A 22,588-nucleotide genomic window follows, 5' to 3' on the forward strand; every position below is an offset into this window, starting at 1 on the left:
CTCTCTATTGATTTTTTTTTTTGGGTAATCATACAGAACACATGTCAATCCCCAAAGGTTAATCGACTTTTGAGATTGTGGAATAATGAATATACACAATAGGCACATCACATTCTCACACTCGATGTGGGACTAAACTCATGCACTTAGCGCACACAGTATAATGTTTCTTTCAGTAATAATACAAACAACACACCAATCTCAAAGGTTAACAGACTTTTGAGATCGTAAAGTGAAAGATACACACAATGCCTCACCCTCGATCTATTGATGAAGTTAAAATTATCCTTCTCTAATGGGATTTGATAATTCCGATGAAAGTTGATGTAAAGATACCTCTTCACCATGGGTTTAGAGAAACTCGCCCCTTAATTTACCCACAAGCCAAATGAATGTCATTCTATTTATAAAAAGGTCATGTTAATGTTGAGTATAATCAAACACCTCCATAAAATAAGGTATGTTGGTAGGTAATGGATTAATACCTTAATTATGTCAATGTCTAATTATCAGCATCATAATGAAATTGTCTTTTCTATGATAATATTTTGTCTTTTTTATGCCACGAAGATGGTGACAACCCTTTGTATTGTAGCATGGTTACACCAAGATTAACCCATTTGTAAAAGCAATTGTGTTTCATTTGAATAAATTTTTTTTTTCTCAAAACCCAATGAAAAACAATTTGGCAACAAAAAATTTCAGCCCAACCAACAATTATTCTTTTGGGAAGCCTTTGGAAAGCATTAAATCTAAGATTAGTCTCTAATTAACCTCTTTGTTCCAAAAGCATAGACTCTCAAGAACTCGTTTTATTTGATTGTAAAATATGATGCATTTTTTGGAAATCTTCCATACTAAGTTTTACATCATTGAGGGAAAGGACTTTTCAGAACTTCACCTTGCAAATCCTGCATGATAATTTCTTAATCAAAAGAGAAATACTTAAAATTTTTAGTATAATATTTGAAAGGTAGGAATCCATGCATCATTTTTCAGTTCTATGGTGAACTCATATATGACTATAAAAAATAGGGAGAAAGATTCAAAGTTAGTGTGCACACCCTCTTACATCCCACTGTGGAGCCCACACTTTCTCTCATCATTAAAATACATCCTTATTGGACGACTTGATTCCCCAACCCTTGTTGATGGGAAATTGCACTTTGGCATCGTAGTGATCATTCTTCCTATAAAATATTAATAAAAACTTGAAAAATACTCTTCTCTCATTTTCATGAATGTGGGTTTGCTATGATCTTGCAGGACCTAGGTTCTAACTATTCCATCACAAATTTGTCTATACTGAATGTGAGCAAGTTGTAAGGGAGGCTGCAAGTTTGGGTTTTTATGCAGTCCAACTTCGATCCATGATTGGTTTATACTGGGATAAGATTTTCTAGTGTAGCACGGCTAAAGGGTATCTCTAGCTCAACACAAATATCTGTCTCATGACATATTAAGAAAAGAGTTTAATTAAATTAAGCGTATGCCAAAAAACAAATAGCTCTTATGAGATTAAGAATTCATTACAATTTTTAAAACTATACGTAGAAGAAGGCTGCTAACCGATGGAGAAAAAATCTGTCTAATTAAGAAAGTAAAGCTTAATTAAATTAAACATAGATCAAATCACCAAACAACAAATAGCTCATAAGGGTCCAAGACTCCATTATGTAGAGTAAAAAAAACTTGTAAGCGAAAATGACAACACACACACAAGCAAGCTTTCAAACCTTCAAGTTGCAATAATAATAATAGTAATAATCAAAGTATTAAATTTGTACATTTGGACTATTTTATGTCTAGTATATTCAAACAAATAAATAAATTGTTGCCCTTAAGACTTTGATTTGCTTACTTAAACAACAAGCCATAAAATTTGTTTGCACATGCAAGTAAACTTTTGTATTAATACATCTTAATCTTTGACCACATCCAATTTTTGGGCTAAGGATAATTTAAAACTGAAATTATTATGTTTAAAATTTTTCACTGCAGTTGGTAGACTTGGTAATTGTTTTTTTTATCTAAAAATAAAAAATAAAAAACTTAGTAGTTATCTTGACCTTTCTTTTTCTAGTATTTGATTTCTCTCTCCTTATTAAATGCCATTTACTAAACAATTCGATCATCCACCCCCTCATTAGTGGGAAACTACACTTTGACATCGTAGTGATACCCCTTCCCATACTTTAAATGTCCCTTACTGAACGATTCGATCACCCCTTCCCATACTTTTACGATCAAAGACATGATCTTTAAAATAGAAAATCACCAAAATGTCCATACTAAGTATTGATACCAATGTGGTCTCTCTCGCTCTCTCTCACGTACACACACACACACACCAATGAAATTTAACTTCCCTTATGATATGTGGATGGCACCAGTTTAGTGGACCAACAATTAAAAAAAAAAATAAAAAATCCATCATACATATGACATCCTCCCACATTTTTAATGTGTGGCGGTTTTTTACTTAGCACGTTATTCTCTCCATTTTATTTTATTTTTAGTTCTTTTAATAAAGTTATATTTTCAAATCAAATCATATTTTAAAGTTGATATGTGCGTAACAGGCAAATTGCCAATCCTCATTTCTCAGTTGTCTGAATTATGTAATTTAGGCATCTTGCGAGTTGTTCATGACTTCATGAATGAATAAATAAACTAATTTCTACAAAAAAAAAAAACAAAAGTTAATATGCTTTTTCGGTCAATTTTTTTTGTTCTTTCAAATTTAGATGAATTCTTCCCCAAAATGTTGTGCAAGTCAATGTTCTTGCTGTCCACCTAATTTTCAACCTATGTGTCAAGTATGAGTCCAGTTAAATTTTAGAAGAGGGATTTACATGTTATTGTCATTTTACACATGAAGCCAATAACGGATAGCAAAATAATATATTTGAAGAAGAGAAATAAGTTATACTTAGTTAATTTGCGAAGCTTTACTCTAATCGAACTCCACAGAGCGTTCAAATAAGCCAAGGATTAGATGTCTTCTACCTAGAATTGCACTCTCCACCATCTTTGAATTGGCAAGGGAATTGATCTTCATGGATTATATTCTAAGTCCATCAGAATCGGCCAGAACCCTAAAAATCAAGTATAAATCAATCGGAATTGGAATTAGACCGATTCAATAGGAATCAGTGATCCAATTCCTTAAACCAAATAGAGTGTTTTGAGAATGGGATCGAATCAGCCTGTGCTGATTCTAATTCGAATAAGCAGAATCAGTTTAGGGCATTTTTTGCCGATTCTTGACCTATCGAAGCAGAATCGGCCAGGACAGACCAGGATCCCCGATTCCGTTCTTTTAAACCCTGACCATGGTTGGACCTACATGCGAAAGTAGAATTTTCATTTTTCGCAGAAATAAGGCATGTAGCTTTCCATAAAAGTTAGCGAAAAAAATGTAGTTTTCCATAAAAGCAAACAAAGGACAAACGTGAATTTGTCTGTAGTCTGTAATCCAAATTAGAAAGTAAGAACATGAGATGAGATGAGCTCTTTCTTTCTCTCTTTGTCTAAATCTCGTGAGAATTTGACTTCTCTCTAAACTAAACATGCCACGTGGGTGATCCTCCCTGTACCATTAACATTAACACCAGTCCAGCTCACCTTTCGCTTATTTTCTCCCTATAAATTCTTATAAGCTCTCTCCCGTTTGCATTCAGACCCTCCTCCGCTACTTCCCCCATCTCTCTCTCTCTCTCTCTGCAAAGACTGATCAATCATGGCGGTTTCTGGGTTTCCCATGACGAGAATCTCAACTATCAAACCTTCCATTAAAGCTCCACTAAGACCACTGCCGTACCTTAATTGCAGGAGACAGGTTCTTTAAATTTAATCCTTTACTTACTTATTCGTTTTGTATTCCTATGTGTTTTTCATGGAGGTGCTCGGCTGATTGTCCTCGATAGTGGGACATTAATGATAACTATGATTGTTAAATACTGATTGATGGTGTTGAGTTTTCAGGTTCAAACGAGAGCTTCTGCAAGTAACTCTGCCGGAGAGGAAGGGAAGATATCGATAAAGAAAGAAAATGGTGCTTGGAAAATTGATTTCTCAGAAGAGAAACCAGCTACTCCTTTACTTGACACAATTAATTACCCAGTTCATTTGAAGAATCTCTCCATACAGGTAACTGGGTTAATGATTGATCTTGTGTTTTTAGTTCATGGGTTTTCTCCTTTGTTTCAGGGATTAATGGAATTTTACCGTTTCTTTCAGGATCTTGAACAACTCGCAGCAGAGCTTAGAGCTGAAACTGTTTATACTGTTTCAAAGACGGGCGGGCATCTCAGTTCGAACTTGGGAGTGGTGGAGTTAACTGTGGCTCTTCACTATGTTTTTGATACCCCAGAAGATAAAATCATTTGGGACGTCGGCCATCAGGTGAAGAACTTTGATTTTCAATTATAATTTCATTACAAATGTTTGGAAGGAAGGCTTTGATTTTCCTTCTTTTTTTTTTTTTTTAAAATGTTTGAGAACTGGTTGCTGAACTGTGAGCAATAAATTTTCAGGCATACCCGCATAAGACTTTGACGGGAAGAAGGTCAAGAATGCATACGATTAGACAGACTTCGGGGCTTGCAGGTTTTCCTAAAAGGGATGAGAGCGTTCATGATGCTTTTGGTGCAGGACATAGCTCCACAAGTATCTCTGCTGGTCTTGGTACACAATTCTAATTCCCAACTTGTTCTTATTCTCTCTTAATTAATGTGAATGAGTCACATATTAAATCCTCAATTCTTAGTTGGGTTTTATAATTTTTAGTCTCTCAAGTCTCAACAACTAATCTGGGTCTCTGTAAATTTCTGTGTTTTTAGGAATGGCGGTTGCGAGAGATCTTCTAGGGAAGAATAACCATGTTATCTCTGTGATTGGAGATGGAGCCATGACTGCAGGGCAAGCGTATGAGGCAATGAACAACGCAGGATACCTTGATACGAATCTGATTGTTGTATTGAATGATAACAGACAGGTCTCCTTGCCTACTGCCACTCTTGATGGTCCAGCAACGCCCGTTGGAGCTCTCAGCAGCGCACTCAGTAAGCTGCAAGCAAGCACCAAATTCCGCAAGGTCCGTGAGGCTGCCAAGGTAAGCAATCCATCAGATTCCATATTTACAGTTGGACTGCATAGCTATGGCTTCAAATAGCAAATTAATCTGAATTGGATTCTTGTCAGGGTTTAAGCAAACAAATTGGAGGGCAAGCACATGAAATTATAGCAAAGTTGGACGAGTATGCGAGAGGGATGATCAGTGCCTCTGGTGCTACTCTGTTTGAGGAACTTGGCTTGTATTATATAGGCCCAGTGGATGGTCACAATGTTGAAGATTTAGTGACCATATTCCGAAAAGTGAAAGAGATGCCAGTACAAGGGCCTGTTCTGATCCATATTGTAACAGAGAAAGGAAAGGGTTATCCACCAGCAGAAGCTGCTGCAGATAAAATGCATGGTTAGTATTGCCTGCTAGTAATCAGTTTAATGGATATATGACTGCAACATATCCTATTTTGTTAGAATAATTCTCAAAGAGATCTGTAATTTTTTGTTGCAGGGGTTGTTAAATTTGACCCCAAATCAGGGAAGCAATTCAAGTCCAAGCCCCCCACACTTTCCTACACTCAGTACTTTGCAGATTCACTTATAAAGGAAGCAGAGGTAGATGACAAGATTGTGGCTGTTCATGCTGCTATGGGTGGTGGAACTGGCCTTAATTTCTTCCAAAAGAGGTTCCCAGATCGATGCTTTGATGTTGGGATCGCAGAGCAACATGCTGTAACATTTGCAGCAGGTCTAGCAACAGAAGGTGTCAAGCCGTTTTGTGCCATCTATTCATCATTTTTGCAACGAGGATATGATCAGGCAAACCTTTAAGAACAATTTAAATTTGAATTTATTTAAATTCAGTCATTTTTTTGTGTCTGAGATTTCTGAAGCTGCTTCTTTGAATGGATTTCAGGTGGTACATGATGTGGATCTTCAGAAACTACCGGTGCGGTTCGCACTAGATCGAGCTGGCTTGGTTGGCGCTGATGGACCTACTCATTGTGGTGCATTTGATATTGCATACATGGCTTGCTTGCCAAATATGATTGTCATGGCTCCTTCCAATGAAGCTGAGCTGATGCATATGGTTGCGACAGCAGCAGCCATTGATGACAGGCCAAGCTGCTTTAGGTTTCCAAGGGGTAATGGAGTTGGAGTAGCACTCCCTCCTGGTAACAAAGGCACTCCACTTGAGGTAAGCATCACAAACAACAATTGTAAAATTTCCAATTTGAAATGACCAAGAAAACAATGGATAAAAATGTCATATTTCTTTGGATTTTTAACAGATTGGGAAAGGTAAAATACTGATGGAGGGAACCAGAGTGGCTATTCTAGGATTTGGTTCCATAGTTCAGGAATGTATTGAAGCTGCAAATGTACTCAACTCCCGCGACATAAACGTCACAGTTGCTGATGCTAGGTTCTGCAAACCTCTTGATACAGAGCTAATAAGAAATCTGGCTAATGAACATGAGATCCTTATTACAGTGGAGGAAGGCTCTATTGGAGGATTTGGTTCTCATGTGTCTCACTTTCTCAGCTTGAATGGACTTCTAGATGGGCATCTCAAGGTAATCAATCAATCCCCCTTTACAGAACTTTAAAATCCCTTGACAAATGCTCTTCTTTTTTCTTTTCCAATATTTTTTCCCCTTGACCTTGATTCTATGGAGGTTCTTTGCAGTTGAGATCAATGGTGCTACCTGACAGATACATTGACCATGGTTTCCCACAAGATCAGATTCAAGAAGCAGGGCTTACTTCAAGGCACATATCTGCAACCGTGTTGTCTCTCTTGGGAAGGGCCAAAGAAGCACTTCAGCTCCAGTGACTGACTACAAATATAAAAAGCCAGACTTCATTCAGAAGCTAGAAATGGGCATTCTCACTTTTGATCTGGTATCTGCAAACAGTACAGAGTTTTAATTTTTTCAACTCGGTGCAAAACTTGATGATGATTTGATGATTCAAGACATTACCGAATTTTCTTCAATATAAGCTGTGCTTTCACTGTGATTTGAGTGAAAGCATTTATTTATTATATGTGAGTTAGTGAGATACAGGGTAGTTTGATATGTATTGAAGACTGGATTGTATGGGAGTATGATCTGTGAAGAGAAAATTGTAAAAGCTGTGCTTTCAATGTGATTTTATAAACAGAAGTTGAAACTTGGGGGAAAAAAAATTCTGTTGACAAAGCCCAAGGGGTGAAGATAAAAGTAAGAAATTAAGAACTCATATATGGGAAAAACATCATTCTCAAAGTAAAATTGAAAGTAGAAAGAGAGACAAGTAAAAGCATGCGATTGAGTTAAAAATTTGTTCCTACTAAAAACACTTGGAAATATTTGTTTCATGGGGAGTGTTTGAGTTAAAAATTATCGCAAGCGTACGGGTAAATCGTAGCTACGGGTCGAACACGAGGAGATATACGTCACTCTATTTAACTAACTTAAAAGTAATGCAAAGTGAACCAAATTAAAGTGTTAAATTAAACTAATTAAACTAATGAAAATTTATGCATCCTAACTCATAAGCATCTAACAAAATTAAGGGATTAAATTGGCGTCCTAACACATGAGCATCTAATCTATCAAACTAAAGCGAATTGAAAGGAATAACAAAAATACAGCCACACTTCATAATCACATAAAAAGAAATAAGAGAATAAAAGTGCATCCACATACCACAATCATATAAAAAAAATAAAAGAAATAGAGGGAGAAGAAGAAGAAGATAGAGAGAGAGAGAGAGAGGAGAGGGAGAATGAGATTGAGAGTTTAGATAGTAAAACCTGAATGTGCTTGCATGGATGTAATTGAAAAGCTTGAATACTTTTATAAACTTACCATGGCCTCCTCTTCTAAATCTTCAAGTCTTATCATCAACTTAAGAACTTAGACTAGAAGGCTTAAAACCTAAACTAGAATTAAGAAATTACAACCCAATTGAAGACTTAAATTGAAATTAAAGCATAAACTAAACCTATTATAACCATTAACTAAAAATCATAAAAGCAAACTAGAACTTAGAAAAACAAAAAATCATAAATTAGAAGGAGAAGAAGAGAAGAAATTTCACTAAGTGAATGAACTAAAAATTACTCTAAAAACTAAATTAAAATTGAACTAGAAACTAACTAAAAACTGAACTAAAAAACTAACTCCTTACAACCCAGAGGGCAAGGGGTATTTATAAGGGGAAGAGTGGAGAAGAGAGGAGAGGGAAGTGTAGGAGAAATATTCCCTAAGAAAAGAGAATATTCTCTTCTCCTTCCTCTTTTACAATGCCTTGAATCCTAAGAAAAAAGAAAAAAATAGAAAGAAGAAGAAGAGAAGATTGTTTTACGTAGACTTTATTTACAGAAAAGTAAACTTCCAATTCTAACAAGTCTTTCTTTTTTTAGATATCTTCTCCAAGCAATAAAATCAAAGCATCTTTGATTTTTCAACTTTCCATAGGTGAGAGAATATCTTTCAAAATAAATCTATCCCAAGTAGAATTCCAGAAGTGCCCTTGAGAAGTTGGAGGAGAGAGAGAGTAAGGGTGATGTCTAGGATTCCTTCAAGAATAAATAAAATACCCATTCTGTCCTTCAGAAAACGTGGAGCATGGGGTGCTTATATAGGCCTCACCATTGTGTTCCTTGCAAAAAATCACCCAAAATAGATCCAAATTTCGTCCAATTTGGAGTTCGGGAGCCCAAGATATCTCAAGTTGAAGTTGGACTGTCCAGAGCCCTCCAAATGGAATCTCTCGGGTACAAGAAATATAACTTCTGGTTATTGCGTTAAGACCCCTGGCATCTGAACTTTTGCTTCATTTTATCCCTGTCCGACTGTCAATAATTACAAATAAACCCCTATAGACCATTTTCGCACTTCGTTATGGAAACGGCCGTAACTTCTTCGTTTCAACTCAGAATCAAGTGTCGTTTGAACCGTTGCGAAGCTGACTCGATGGGCTACGCATCCAAGCCATTAACACCTCTAAACAACTTAAAAAATTTCCTTAGCATCATCTCCTCCATTTTCACAAGAATTCACCAAAAACCTGAAAAGCACAAGAAAGCACCAAGTAACTCTGTCCAATGTGGTAAAATATATGTTTTATGCCCTAAGATTTCACACATAAATGTGCTCATCAGGGAGAGTTTTCCTACGACGCCAATGTGTAATATCCCACCAATAGATGTCGTGGGTAACGAATTGTCCAATAGAGTGAGGGTGTATAGAGGAATCTACATGCTGATGTCGTGGGCTTCTTTTTCCCTTGTTTCAAATTTTAATTTACCCAAAAAAGAGAGCACATGGAGTGCGTGCGGAAGCATCAACAAGGGCGGGGTTTCCACCTTTCATGTGGGGGGGGGGATTGGGATAGTCATTTTGTTCCGTACTGTGTCTGTGTTTGGGTGTAGAAGCCACACTCCTGGACATAGTTCATTTTCCCAAAAATAATCCAATTTCTCTCAACCTGAAGAGAAAATCTCTTCATCCTAAGCCTTTGATTGGACTAGAGAAGGGTATTTTAGACCTTCAACAATAGGGGAAAGAAGTTAATGATGGCATTCAGTCTCCCCCGAAGGTTTAACCATAGCTAACAGATTATCATTGCTCACCCATCATGAAAAAAAATTAAGTGTGCTCCACATTTTACATACTCACAATTTCGGAGAAGGTTCTATGAGCAAATGACATTGAAGAGCGCATCGATGAGGTGCGATAAAATATTTTCATCCATAAGAAGGATCAGGATATCCTCCATGAAAGAAAAAGACTATGTCTCAAATTTAAGTATCGATATCGTATCAGCCGTATGTAGATAAAGATTGAAATGACGAATTTATATCGGTATCAGCGGCGACCGAGTGCCTATATCTTGAATAAAAAACCTTGACTAGTCCTAACTCGTCAGGAAACGATGAGAGACATTGGAGAGAGTTTCGTGGTCCATGCCCCGACTAACCAGTTTAAAGTAACAGTATCGTGGTGGAGGTGGACCAGGGTTTTAGTAATTAGTATTGGGATTGGTATTGGTCTCGGCTGAGATCGACCTGATACGAATCTGGATTGGCCTGTACTGGTCTAGATCGGACAGATTCTCTTGTTTTCTTGAAAAAAAAGTCCAATTCTTTTACATTTTTCCCTTTGGTTTTACCGATCCACCGATATGGGATCGGTTAGGAATCGATATCGATCTCTAACAATACCAATACTAATAGACCAATCTGAACATTCCTCAAACCATACGGTGGAGGCATTAAAAGTACGAAGTTACATAATTCTACCCAGATTAAAGCAAATCATAAGCACGATCAAATGGGTAAAAGAGTATTTGACTACCATACATTGCTCGAGTCCCATAACAGTTAAATATCAATTCCTTCCTTCTCTTTTTCAAGGATTTAAAGAATTTAGCTCGTCTCTAGGGAGGTGTGCCCCCAGGGTGCATCCAGCGGTTGAGTTGTACCGCACACATCTCGGTGCACGTCTGGGGATGTATGCAGCACATCCCAACGGCTGGCAGCGCCCTGGGCATTCCTTGCTCCTTGAAGACGATCCTGATCCGGATTTAAATTTTAAATCACGGAATTCAAGATCGGATCACCCGATGGATATGGATATTTGCTGACGTTGGATACTTTTATAGATGTCCACCAGTCGGCTGGATTTTAGACCGGCAAAGTGGCAAAATCGAAATAGATCAATTAATACGTTCAAATCTGTTTCAGATTTTTAAAACGTTTCTCTTTCCTATTATTGAAGAGGAAACTAGGGGTTGACGTAGGGGTGAGACAGGACAGGTTGGGCTGGGTTTTTTTAAATCTCAACCCAACCCTGAGTCTCCTTAGCTCAGCCCAAGCCCAAGCTGGCGCTAAGGTCGGGCTGAGATATCTCTTAGATCAGCCCAGGCCCAACTCGGCCTTGAGGTCAGGCTGAGATATCTCAGCCCAGGCCCAACTTTGCCAGGCTCAGTCTATCCCGATCCATCCTTTATTGATCCTGATCGGGTATGGTTAGCTCTAATTAACCCTGGTTTTTTATCATTTGCATCCTCTTTTACGTTAAAAAAAAGGAAATACATGTTTGGGTATTGATTTCTCACATACTCAATTGACTATTTAAACAACTTAGTTCAAAACTTATAATTTTAAAAACTTTCTTTGAATAGATAATTAAAACTATTTTTTTGGGATAACTAATAGATAACACAGGTTCAGACCGGGCTGGGCGGGCTAGGGTGGGGTTGTGCCGACAGGGCCAAATTTACACCCCCTAGGTTGAGGTATGTGAGGTTATATATATGGTCCTAAGTATATCGGCCAATACGTATTGGGATCACCGGTATTTTTTTATATTTTTTTTAAGAATTGGGACCTTTATATATATTTTTTGTATAGAGGGGGGGGATCAAACCGGGGAGGGGATAAGGTACCAACCAGGAGACTTGAACTCGAGACCTCCTAGTGAGCATGGGCATGAAGCGCACCACAGCTTACCAACTGAGCTAGACAGTTGTTGGTGGTATCACTGGTATTGAATATTGATATGATAACAGTATGGATTTGAAGTATTGATAAAAATATTTTAAAAAAAAAGTGATTTTTTTCGAATTTAAGCTCAATACGGCCCGATTCATATTATAGCAATATTGGTATCAGCGATGACGATTTGATTCCTTCCGTAAATACCTTATTATCATAAAAAGTAATAAAAGACTTTGAAAATATTTTTCATTCCTATTATTGAAGAGGTATGTGAAGTCGTCGATCCTTATAATTCTACTATTTCTTAAAAATAATCAAATTAATTCCAATTATTCATTCTTTCTGTAAATACCTTATTATTATAAGAAGGAAATAAAGAGCTTACTAAAAAATAATAATAATAAAGAGCAATAAAGAAGCTAACTAAAGGGAAAAGATTGCTATCAGGTCGCGTATGGTGTGAGGCTCCTGTGCCTAGACATAGGGTCAAATGAAATGACTATTATGCCCCCATGAAAAGGTGAAAATCACTAAGGATGCGACAGTTATTCCACACAGCATTGTATCTAAGTGCAGGAACTGTACACCACATGCAACCGGGAAGCGTGCCCTTTCTCTTAACTAATATATAAAAGTCTCAAAAAGTACCTTTTAAAATTTTTTTCGTTTAAATTATTCTCAAAAAGTACCTTTGTTCAACTTTCCCCATGAAAGATTTGGTCAACCAATTAAAATTATACTAATTGATGTTTAAATCAACAATAACTTATGGGAAAAAGAACACTACCTTGGTGCATGCAATGCGTTGCCCTTGCGCTTAGACAAAAGGGCATGCGAAATGACCGTCATACCCTTAAAAATTTCCACATTTCTAGAGGGTGCGATAGATAATTTGTATGCCCTTGTGTCGCCCAAGGGCAACACATCACACTGCATGCGCCTAGGTAGCGTTCTTTCTCCCATAACTTAATTTCTAAAATAATAAATGAAAAGCACCATTTAAAGAATCGAGATTGGAATCAGCCAAGGCCGATCTTAATTCTGGCTAATTTACTTAGTCCATCGTTTTTTTACAATTAGGGTTAGGGCATGTTTTGGCTGTTGGTCACCAATCTTGATCGATTCCAATATAATTCAGATTGCAAAATGTTGTGACTGGTTTGGATTTCAATTTCGGGTTTGTTAACCCTGATGAAACGGAAAAAAGATTTCACCACCCTCATAATAGTACCTCTGTCCATCATACTTGCTATTTTCGATGAACTAATGATTTGATCGGATTATTGATATAAAACTCCTAAATAAGTCATCTGTCAAATTTATTGGCCTATTTCAAATATATGCCCACCATGCATTAGCATTTTCCAACAAATGTACATCTCGCCATGCATTGATTTTTTTCTATAATTTTTTTCCAACAAATGTATGTCTCCATACATTGGCTTTTTTTCATTAATATTTTCCGACAAATGTGCATCTCACCATGCATTGGTTTTTTCCTTTAATTATTTTTTCGACAAATGTACTTCTCATCATGTATTGATCTTTTACTTTAATTTTTTCGACAAATGTATTTCTCATCATGCATTGGCTTTTTCTTTTAATTTTTTTCCAAACAAATGTATGTCTCACTATGCATTGGAGACAAACTTGGTCACCCAATTTTAGTAATATTGAAAGTTGTATAGGAAATTTTCCAATTTTGGTGCCCAATAAATCTATTCAAATATTTTCTTTTCTTATTATTTCCTAATAAGTGTATCAATATTTTACCATCTTTAAGGATGGGATTATCAATATTATTTGCAATCCCAACAAGCTAATTTTTTTTTTTTTTTATGAATAAACATCATTGGGGAAAATGAGAACTCAAAAGAGAGTACAAGTAATACACAGCTAACCAAGCCTCAAGTAATATCTCCTAAAACATTATTCTCTCATTTTTTTAATTAAAAATTAGCAACTTTTCATGTTTAATGCGTGAAAAAGGATTAATTTTTCCTTCACCTATGGAGAAGAGAAATCTTTCTCTACTTTTGATATGACCATGTGATTGAAATCTTGTGTCATCATTTCATTATTATCCTTAATTTACAAAGTCGAAAACATCCCTCTCTATTGCAATCCAGTGGTACTAAAGGTAATGGATGTGGAGATTCACTCAACACCCAGAGTGTAGCAAAACTCAGTCCAATGATAAATGCGCATAGCATGAATTTTTGTCGAGGCATAAACCTTATGAATCACTCTCACTTATATACGTCGTTTAAAGATGAATCACTCTCACGTACGCGAATGTGACGATTCGTACACACACCTTTTTGCATCCCACTTGTGGATCCCATATTTTCTCTCCTCATTAAATGTCTCTTATTAAACTATTCGATTACCCACCTCCTCATTGGTGGGAAATTGCACTTTGATATCTTTATGATCCACATAAATTCTCTTTTGCTCGAGTAATTGCATTTATTCTAACGAGTTCAATGGTTTGTAAACTAATAATTAGGTACTTTTTAATGTGTGGCTGTTGTTTTTGTTAGCACACTAATCTCTTCATTTTTATTCCTTTTGAGTTCTTTTAATAAAATTATCTTTTCAAATCAAATTTTGTTTTAAAGTTGATAAGTGCGTGTCAGACAGATAGGCCAATCTCCATTTCTTGGTTGTCTGAATTATGTAATTTAGACATCTTGCGTTGTTCACACATGAATAAATAAACTCATTCGTACTGGGAAAAAAAATTGATATGATTTGGGTCAAATATGAGTCCAGTTTAATTTTAGAAGAGGGATTTACATGCCATCGATTTATATTGGCATTTTACACGTCAAGTCAATAACGGAGAGAAAACTAATATATTTAATGAGGTGATAAAAATAAAACTTAGTTTACGAAGTTTTACTCTAATCTAACTCCACACAAAGTGTCTAAATAAGTCGAGGTCGAGGAATACATGTCTGCTACCCAACACTGTACTCTCCACCATCTCTAAATCGCAATGAAATTGGTCTTCATTAATTCATTGGGATCTCGATTCTGTTCTTTTAAACCCTGACCATGGTTGGACCTACATCTTAGTTACCTTTAATTTTTTGTTATAGGTGATATATCTAAAAATATACCTATACACGTGGCAGTATAACAAGAAGGTCCTGCTATCTACATAAAACCTAGTGGGTCCCATATAAGTAATACGTCTGAGATATTAAGCCTTCTAATCTCTCCCAGGGTGAGTCAAGGCAACCGACCTAAATCAGTCGGTTGTAACAACTCACCAGTCACTCAACTGGGTGGTAGCACAAATCGACTCGGAGTATAAAAAGAACACTAACATACAGAGGTAGACGACTTACATTTTATTACTCTTACCGTATTTCACTCTTATTTACTTATTGCCCGGTTCTGACTTAATCATCAGAGTTACCATGAGTTAACCTCGGATTCATCCCACAATTCTCTATCTCTCCTACAGGTCATTCACCTCAGTCAGATCAGAATTAAACGACAACAATTAGTATTATTCAAATCGAATTCAGATAAAGTGCGGAGGCTATTTTCGACTAGAACCCACGAACATTGTATCTGTTGAACTGAGTAAGTCGCCAGAAGGATCGACTCAGATAAGGATGCCAAGTTGTGATATGGGGATAAGATTGGCAAGCTGTGTGTTTCCTACTTAACAAGAACTCATGTGGCTCAAGGAAATCTCTCCTATATAGAAGAAGATAACTTAGAGTCATTAGAGGACTGTAAATCTGGAAACCAATGTAAATATGACTCTCACACTCATCGTTGTAATCCTCTATTTAAGAGTAATACAATCGCCCCAAGAAAATAAGACTATTTGGGGTTTGACATTGTTGATGTAAGCCTCCATGGCTGAACCACGTTAAATGCCTTTTGTGTTTTCTGTTGTGCTTTAAGTTTGAACAGTATCGCAATGGAGCAATCTTACCATTACATCGAGGTCCGCCTTCTACAAATAAATAGAAACATTTTTTTCATAAATGCAGACAAAGTGGATAACACACATGAACATGTAACAAAATCCAAATTCAATTCCGAAAGACAAAAGGGGAAAAAAAAATAAAAACCAAGACACGAGAGAACCCTGAATGGAAAAGTAGATACTATTTTTTCACAGAAATAAATGTAGTTTTCCATAAAAGCAAACTATGGACAGATGTGAATTGTCTGTACTCTGTTTCTAAATCCAATCATGAGATGAGCTGAACAGAACTGGAATACGGAATACGAAATACTGTAACCATCTTTCTGTCTCTCTCTCTCTCTCCAAATCTCGTGAGATTTTTGGCTTTCCCTAATCTAAACATTCCATGTAAGCGATCCTCCCTGTAACAGACTAACAGCTCACCTTTCGCTTATTTTCTCCCTATAAATTCTGCCTCTTCCTCTACGTCCCCTCCTAATCTCTCTCTCTTTCTCTTTGTGTGTGTCTGAAAAGACTGAATAGTCATGGCAGTTTCTGGGTTTCCCATGACAAGAACCTCAGCCATCAACCCTTCCATTAAAGCTCCACAAGGACCAATGCCGTACCTTAATTGCAGGAGACAGGTTATATTCTTTCTGTTTTTCTTTGTGTTTTTCATGGAGGTGCTCGGATAAAGATAACTATTGATTGTTGAATGCTGATGAGTTTTCAGGTTCAAACGAGAGCTTCTGCAAATAACTCTGCTGATGAGGAAGAGAAGAAAACGATAAAGAAAGAGAATGGTACTTGGAAGATTGATTTTTCAGAACAAAAACCGGCTACACCGATGCTTGATACAATTAATTACCCTGTTCATATGAAGAATCTTTCGATACAGGTAACTGGGTTTATGATCTTGTGTTTTTAGTTCATGGGTTTTCTCCCTTGGCTTCAAGGGTTAATGGTATTTTACCGTTGCTTTCAGGATCTTGAACAGCTCGCAGCAGAGCTTAGAGCTGAAACAGTTTATAATGTTTCAAAGACGGGTGGGCATCTCAGTGCAAGTTTAGGAGTGGTGGAGTTGACTGTTGCACTTCACCATGTTTTTGACACTCCAGACGATAAAATCATTTGGGATGTTGGCCATCAGGTAAAGAATTTTGATTTTCAATTTCAATAGAAATGTCTGAAGGAAATGGTTTGATTTTCCTTCCATTTTTTTATAAAATAATTTGTATATGTTTGAGAACTGGTTGCTGAGCTGTGAGCAATAAATTTCCAGGCTTATGTGCATAAGACTTTGACGGGGAGAAGGTCAAGAATGCATACGATTAGACAGACTTCGGGGCTTGCAGGTTTTCCTAAAAGGGATGAGAGCGTTTATGATGCTTTTGGTGCAGGACATAGCTCCACAAGTATCTCCGCTGGTCTTGGTATATAATTTTAATTTCCAACTTGTTCTTATTCTCTCTTAATTAATGTGAATAAATCATATATTAGATTCCCAATTCTTAGTTGGATTTTATAAATTAATATGGGTCTCTGTAAATTTCTGTATTTGTTAGGAATGGCGGTTGCTAGAGATCTTCTAGGGAAGAATAACCATGTTATCTCTGTGATTGGAGATGGAGCCATGACCGCTGGGCAAGCCTATGAAGCGATGAACAATGCAGGATACATTGATACGAACCTGATTGTTATATTGAATGATAACAGACAGGTCTCCTTACCCACTGCCACTCTTGATGGTCCAGCTACGCCCGTTGGAGCTCTCAGCAGCGCTCTCAGTAAGCTGCAATCAAGCACCAAATTCCGAAAGGTCCGTGAGGCTGCCAAGGTAAGCACTCCACTCCATCAGATTCCATTTTTACAGTTTGACTGCTTAGCTATGGCTTCAAATAGCAAATTTATCTAAATTGGATGCTTCTCAGGGCTTAAGCAAGCAAATTGGAGTGCAAGCACATGAAATTGCAGCAAAGATGGATGAGTATGCGAGAGGGATGATGAGTGCTTCTGCTGCTTCTCTGTTTGAGGAACTTGGCTTGTATTATATAGGCCCAGTAGATGGTCACAATATGGAAGAGTTAGTGGCCATATTCCGAAAAGTGAAAGCGATGCCTGTACAAGGGCCTGTTCTGATCCATATGGTAACAGAGAAAGGAAAGGGTTATCCACCGGCAGAAGCTGCCGCAGATAAAATGCATGGTTAGTATTGCCTGCTAGTAATCAGTTTAATGGATATATGACTGCAACCTATGCTATTTTATTTAGAAGAATTCTCAAAGAGATCTGTTTTTTTTTATTTTATATATATATAATTTGTTTTTCTTTTGCAGGGGTTGTTAAATTTGACCCCAAATCTGGGAAGCAATTCAAGTCCAAGCCCCCTACACTTTCCTATACCCAGTACTTTGTAGACTCCCTTCTAAAAGAAGCAGAGGTAGATGACAAAATTGTGGCTGTTCATGCTGCTATGGGTGGTGGAACTGGCCTTAGTTTCTTTGAAAAGAGATTTCCAGATCGATGCTTCGATGTTGGGATTGCAGAACAGCATGCTGTAACATTTGCTGCAGGTCTAGCAACAGAGGGTATCAAGCCATTTTGTGCAATCTATTCATCATTTTTGCAACGAGGTTATGATCAGGCAAGACATTAAGAACAATTGAAACTTGAATTTATTTAAATTTGGTCATGTTATTGTGTCTGAAATTTCCAAAGCTGTTTCTTTGAATGGATTTCAGGTGGTTCATGATGTGGATCTTCAGAAACTACCAGTGCGGTTCGCATTAGATCGAGCTGGCTTAGTTGGAGCTGATGGACCTACACATTGTGGTGCATTTGATATTACGTACATGGCTTGCTTACCAAATATGATTGTCATGGCTCCCTCCGATGAAGCTGAGCTGATGCATATGGTTGCGACAGCAGCAGCCATTGATGACAGGCCAAGCTGCTTTAGGTTTCCAAGGGGTAATGGAGTTGGAGTAGCACTCCCTCCTGATAACAAAGGTACTCCACTTGAGGTAAGCATCACAAGCAACAATTGTAAATTTTCCAATTTGAAATGGACAAGAGAACTATGAAGAAAAAATCATATTTCTTTGGATTTTTTTTACAGATCGGGAAAGGTAGAATATTGAAGGAAGGAAACAGAGTGGCTCTTCTAGGATATGGTTCCATAGTTCAGCAATGTCTTGAAGCTGCAAATGTACTCAACTCCCGTGATGTGACTGTCACAGTGGCTGATGCTAGGTTCTGCAAACCTCTTGATACAGAGCTAATAAGAAGTTTGGCTAATGAGCATGAGATCCTGATTACAGTGGAGGAAGGTTCTATTGGAGGTTTTGGATCTCATGTGTCTCACTTTCTAAGCTTGAATGGACTTCTAGATGGGCATCTCAAGGTAATCAATCTCCCTTTACAGAGCTTTCAAATCCCTTGAGAAACGCTTTTTATTTTTCTTCCAATATTTTCCCCCTTGACCTTGATTCTATGGAGCTTCTTTGCAGTTGAGATCAATGGTGCTACCTGACAGATACATTGACCATGGATCCCCACAAGATCAGATTCAAGAAGCAGGTCTTACTGCAAGGCATATATCTGCAACAGTGTTGTCTCTCTTGGGAAGGGCCAAAGAAGCACTTCAGCTCCAGTGACTGACTACAAATATAATTAAGAAGCCATAGAATTCATTCAGAGGCTAGATTTGTGGTGGGCATTATCCATTTTGATCAGCTGGTATCTGCAAGCAGTAGATCAGAGAGTTTTTAATTTATTCTACTCAGTGCAAAACTTGGATGATGATTTGATGATTCAAGACATTGCCAGTTTTTTCTTCAAAAAAAAAAAATAATAATAATAAAGGCAGGCTAAGGAAGTCTACATGCATGTGAAATATATAGAACAAAAAATTAGGGATGGAAAAGAAAGGAGATGAAAATAGAGACAGGGTATATAGAGATATTGGTAAAAAGGAAAGCCATTAATAAAAATTGAAGTAGCTGTCAGTGTCACTGTGAGGGATTTTCGGGAATCTGTGAATTGATACAAATAAGATTGCAGGATATTCATCCTACCTTTTGTCATTGGCCCAACTGGGTTATTTGGAAATGAAATAAAAGCCAAAGATCTCTCTCTCTCTCTCTCTGTGGGAAAATTCCTAAATCCATTTACCAAAGAAAAAGGAAAATTCCTAAATCCATGGTTAAGGAGAATTTTGAGAAATCAAAACACAGTAATATCTTTCATCTTTATTGATCTCAACATAAATATCGAGTGTTCCCACATTAAAATGCTGGAAACAAAAAAGCAAGTTTCTTTTTTAATTTTATGCAAATCAAAAAATGAAATATCATTACTTAAACGGATTTTCTTATAATGTATATTTTTTTTAAGAATGGTAGTAGTATCATTTTATATGTGTACTTGAAAAATATGTATGACAATGACACATTTTGATAATTAAATTTTGTTTTTGGAAAAATTTCACGGATACCCCCTAAACGTATCCAATGTCTCAGAAACTTACCATACTTGGTCAAAATGTCACAGACACCCCAAACGTTAAGCACAGTTAGTACCCAAAGGTGAAATATCCATTTTACCCCTTAGTTATTTAAATAGAAAGACAAAATTGTCATTTCATCTTCTTCCCTCTATGGCTGCGGCTCCGGTGACCATCACCTGCTCCGGCCGATGTCATCTCAAAAAATGAAATGGTTGTCGCTCCAAAAAATTCACTTCCCGCTGTTGCTCCGATGGTAGATGGTTGTTGCAGAGGGGGTAACCGCAGAGTTCAGAGATAGACCGTTCAGTCACTACATCCTCATAGTCGCTTCGAGACATCAGTGACCCAGCGGCAAAGAGTTGGTTCTCATGGTGGATGCCATCGAGGAGGAAAAGCTGCAGCTTTTTTTTTTTTTTTTGCCAAACAAGGGCTTCCTTAAAATCCATTGAGCTTTCATGAATCACAGAGAGAGAAGGAAACGAAAAAAGAACGTTTTCGCTAAATCACATCTTAGAAGTAACTATATTGAACTAAAAAACATTAGAAAACAAAAGGAAATGGCCTTTGAAGCAAGAAGCTCAGAAATGATCTAAAAAACAAACCTGAAAGACGGAACTGAGTTTAAGAAAACATCGATCCAAGCCAGCTCGGTTGGCGTCGGCTTCCGAGGATCATCAGATGGGAACCTGTAAGGAATTGTGCAAGCTCTGTAATTCGACTCAATAGGAGTGATTAGCAGAGGAAAGGGAACCAATTCCGAAGAACTCTCCATGAAGTCTACGATAGGTGGGACTTCCGAGCCTTGCTCTTTGGCACTTTGGAAAAGCTGCAGCTTGTGGACGGCTTCTTTTACAGAAAATGTTTCATCTTTCGCCATAGAAAATATTTGTCTTGCAGCTTCCCCCGAGATGGTTGCCACTCCAAAAAATTCACTTCCCGCTGCTGCAACCTCCATGATCGCACCTGAATTAGACCCATTTAGCCCCTGTGGTACAAATTCTGGTTTTCTCTGCAAAGTGCAAACTATTAGCTTCTGTAATTTATGCTCAATTCCGAGAGATCTGTCGCTTTGTAGGATTTATTTGATGCAGATTGGTTGTTATTAAGTAGAATTTATTAGGTTTTCTATCATCTGCGTCGACCCAAGTTATATTAATCTCGAGTTATCCAATTCGACTTGCCGGAATTTCTTTTGTCTCGAGAAATTCTGCGGGAAATATCCCGGTGCTGATGCCTTCGGCTGCAACCTCAAAGACGCCCTCGTCGCCCACCTCCGTTCGGTCGACATCGAGTTGAAGACATCGGCACCGGAAAATACTACTCCATCGGTGAAGAAATCGGCCGTCGCGTCAGCAGCGCCGCAAACTCTGATGGCACTGCTACCGTCGAAACCCGTGGCCTCGTCGCTTGTGGGACCGGCGTGGGTGTCTCCATCTTCGCCAACAAATGTCCTGGCGTTTACGCCGCCACATGTGTAACAGCCGGCGAAGCTAGCAACGCTCGATCCATCAGCAAATGCAACATTCTTGCTGTCTCTGGCATGAACACCGCCCCTGAGACTGGCATAGAAATCCTCAACATTTGGCTTGAAACCCCCTTCAAATCCCCTTGCCCTGCATCAGGCAACAACCCGTGGCCCCAGGAAATAGAAACCTTCCTCGACGAATCGATCTCCGAGATGTCAAAAATCGGAACTTGAGAAGGAGGAGAGACTGGAGAGGGTGGTGGCGGGGTTGCAGGGGAGCAAGAGAAGGAGGGCTGGAGGGGGTGGCGGCGGCGGAAGAAACAGCATAAGGAGAAGAAAGAGAAGAGAAGAAGAAGAGGAGAAAAAAGGAATAAAACAAAAGTATTGAATAAAAACACGGGCAAAATTGTCTTTTTCTAAAAACTAACTTCTAATGCAAAAAATTGCTAGCTCAGTTGGTTGGTTGGTGGCATTGCAAGTTGGTGCATGCCCCCCAGGAGGTCAAGGGATCGATTCTCCTGAATTGCATATTGTGCCAAAAAAAAGGCACATTTCTCCCCCTCCCCCCTACCCCCTTCCCCCTCCTCCCTTAGTTGTAGATTGTGGGCTTGTCTTAGCCTTCCCCTTAGCTTGTAGATGGCCTATCGGCCCTTGAGTAGGATAGTCTAAAAAAAAAAAAATAAATAAAATTCTAACATCATTAATTCATCATTAAGGGTATTACAAGGATTTCACTGTGGTAAGAATAATTTTGCCATTTAAGAAGACTTAACAGACACTTAACTGCAGAGATTAACGGAGTGAATTAAATTGAAACAAATTCATAAAAATAGGGGGTATCTGTGACATTTTGACCAAGTATGATAAGTTTCTGAGATATTGGATACTTTTAGGGGGTGTCCGTGAAATTTTCCCTTTTTTTTTTGTTTTTTATACTCTATCCTTAAAACACTTTTGGGAAAAAGGAAAATGACAATTAAATGAAGGTGTCGGGTTCTAAATACATCTATAGAGGTATCATTCGGACATTCCTTTAATTTAAAATTGCAGGAATAACATCTACGGTTCACTGTTAGTATAGTTAGCTTGTAGTCCTTGTTTGAAGTCTATGCATCTTGT

General features: G+C 37.7%; 1 protein-coding gene and 1 pseudogene across 1 annotated transcript; both read left to right on the top strand.

Moving 5' to 3' along the window:
• The first annotated feature begins 3,690 nt into the window (after positions 1-3,690).
• On the top strand, positions 3,691-6,958 carry LOC122658318 (probable 1-deoxy-D-xylulose-5-phosphate synthase 2, chloroplastic). The gene is made up of 10 exons (XM_043853240.1): positions 3,691-3,841; positions 3,988-4,152; positions 4,243-4,407; positions 4,539-4,689; positions 4,845-5,116; positions 5,206-5,479; positions 5,582-5,889; positions 5,987-6,268; positions 6,363-6,647; positions 6,761-6,958. The coding sequence occupies exons 1-10, from the start codon at positions 3,743-3,745 to the stop codon at positions 6,905-6,907; spliced, it is 2,148 nt and encodes a 715-aa protein (XP_043709175.1). The 5' UTR covers positions 3,691-3,742; the 3' UTR covers positions 6,908-6,958.
• Positions 6,959-20,912: 13,954 nt separating this feature from the next.
• On the top strand, positions 20,913-21,703 carry LOC122658182 (annotated as a pseudogene).
• The last annotated feature ends 885 nt before the right edge of the window (positions 21,704-22,588 follow it).

This window comes from Telopea speciosissima, chromosome 4 (assembly GCF_018873765.1).
Source record: "Telopea speciosissima isolate NSW1024214 ecotype Mountain lineage chromosome 4, Tspe_v1, whole genome shotgun sequence".
Lineage (NCBI taxonomy): Eukaryota > Viridiplantae > Streptophyta > Magnoliopsida > Proteales > Proteaceae > Telopea > Telopea speciosissima.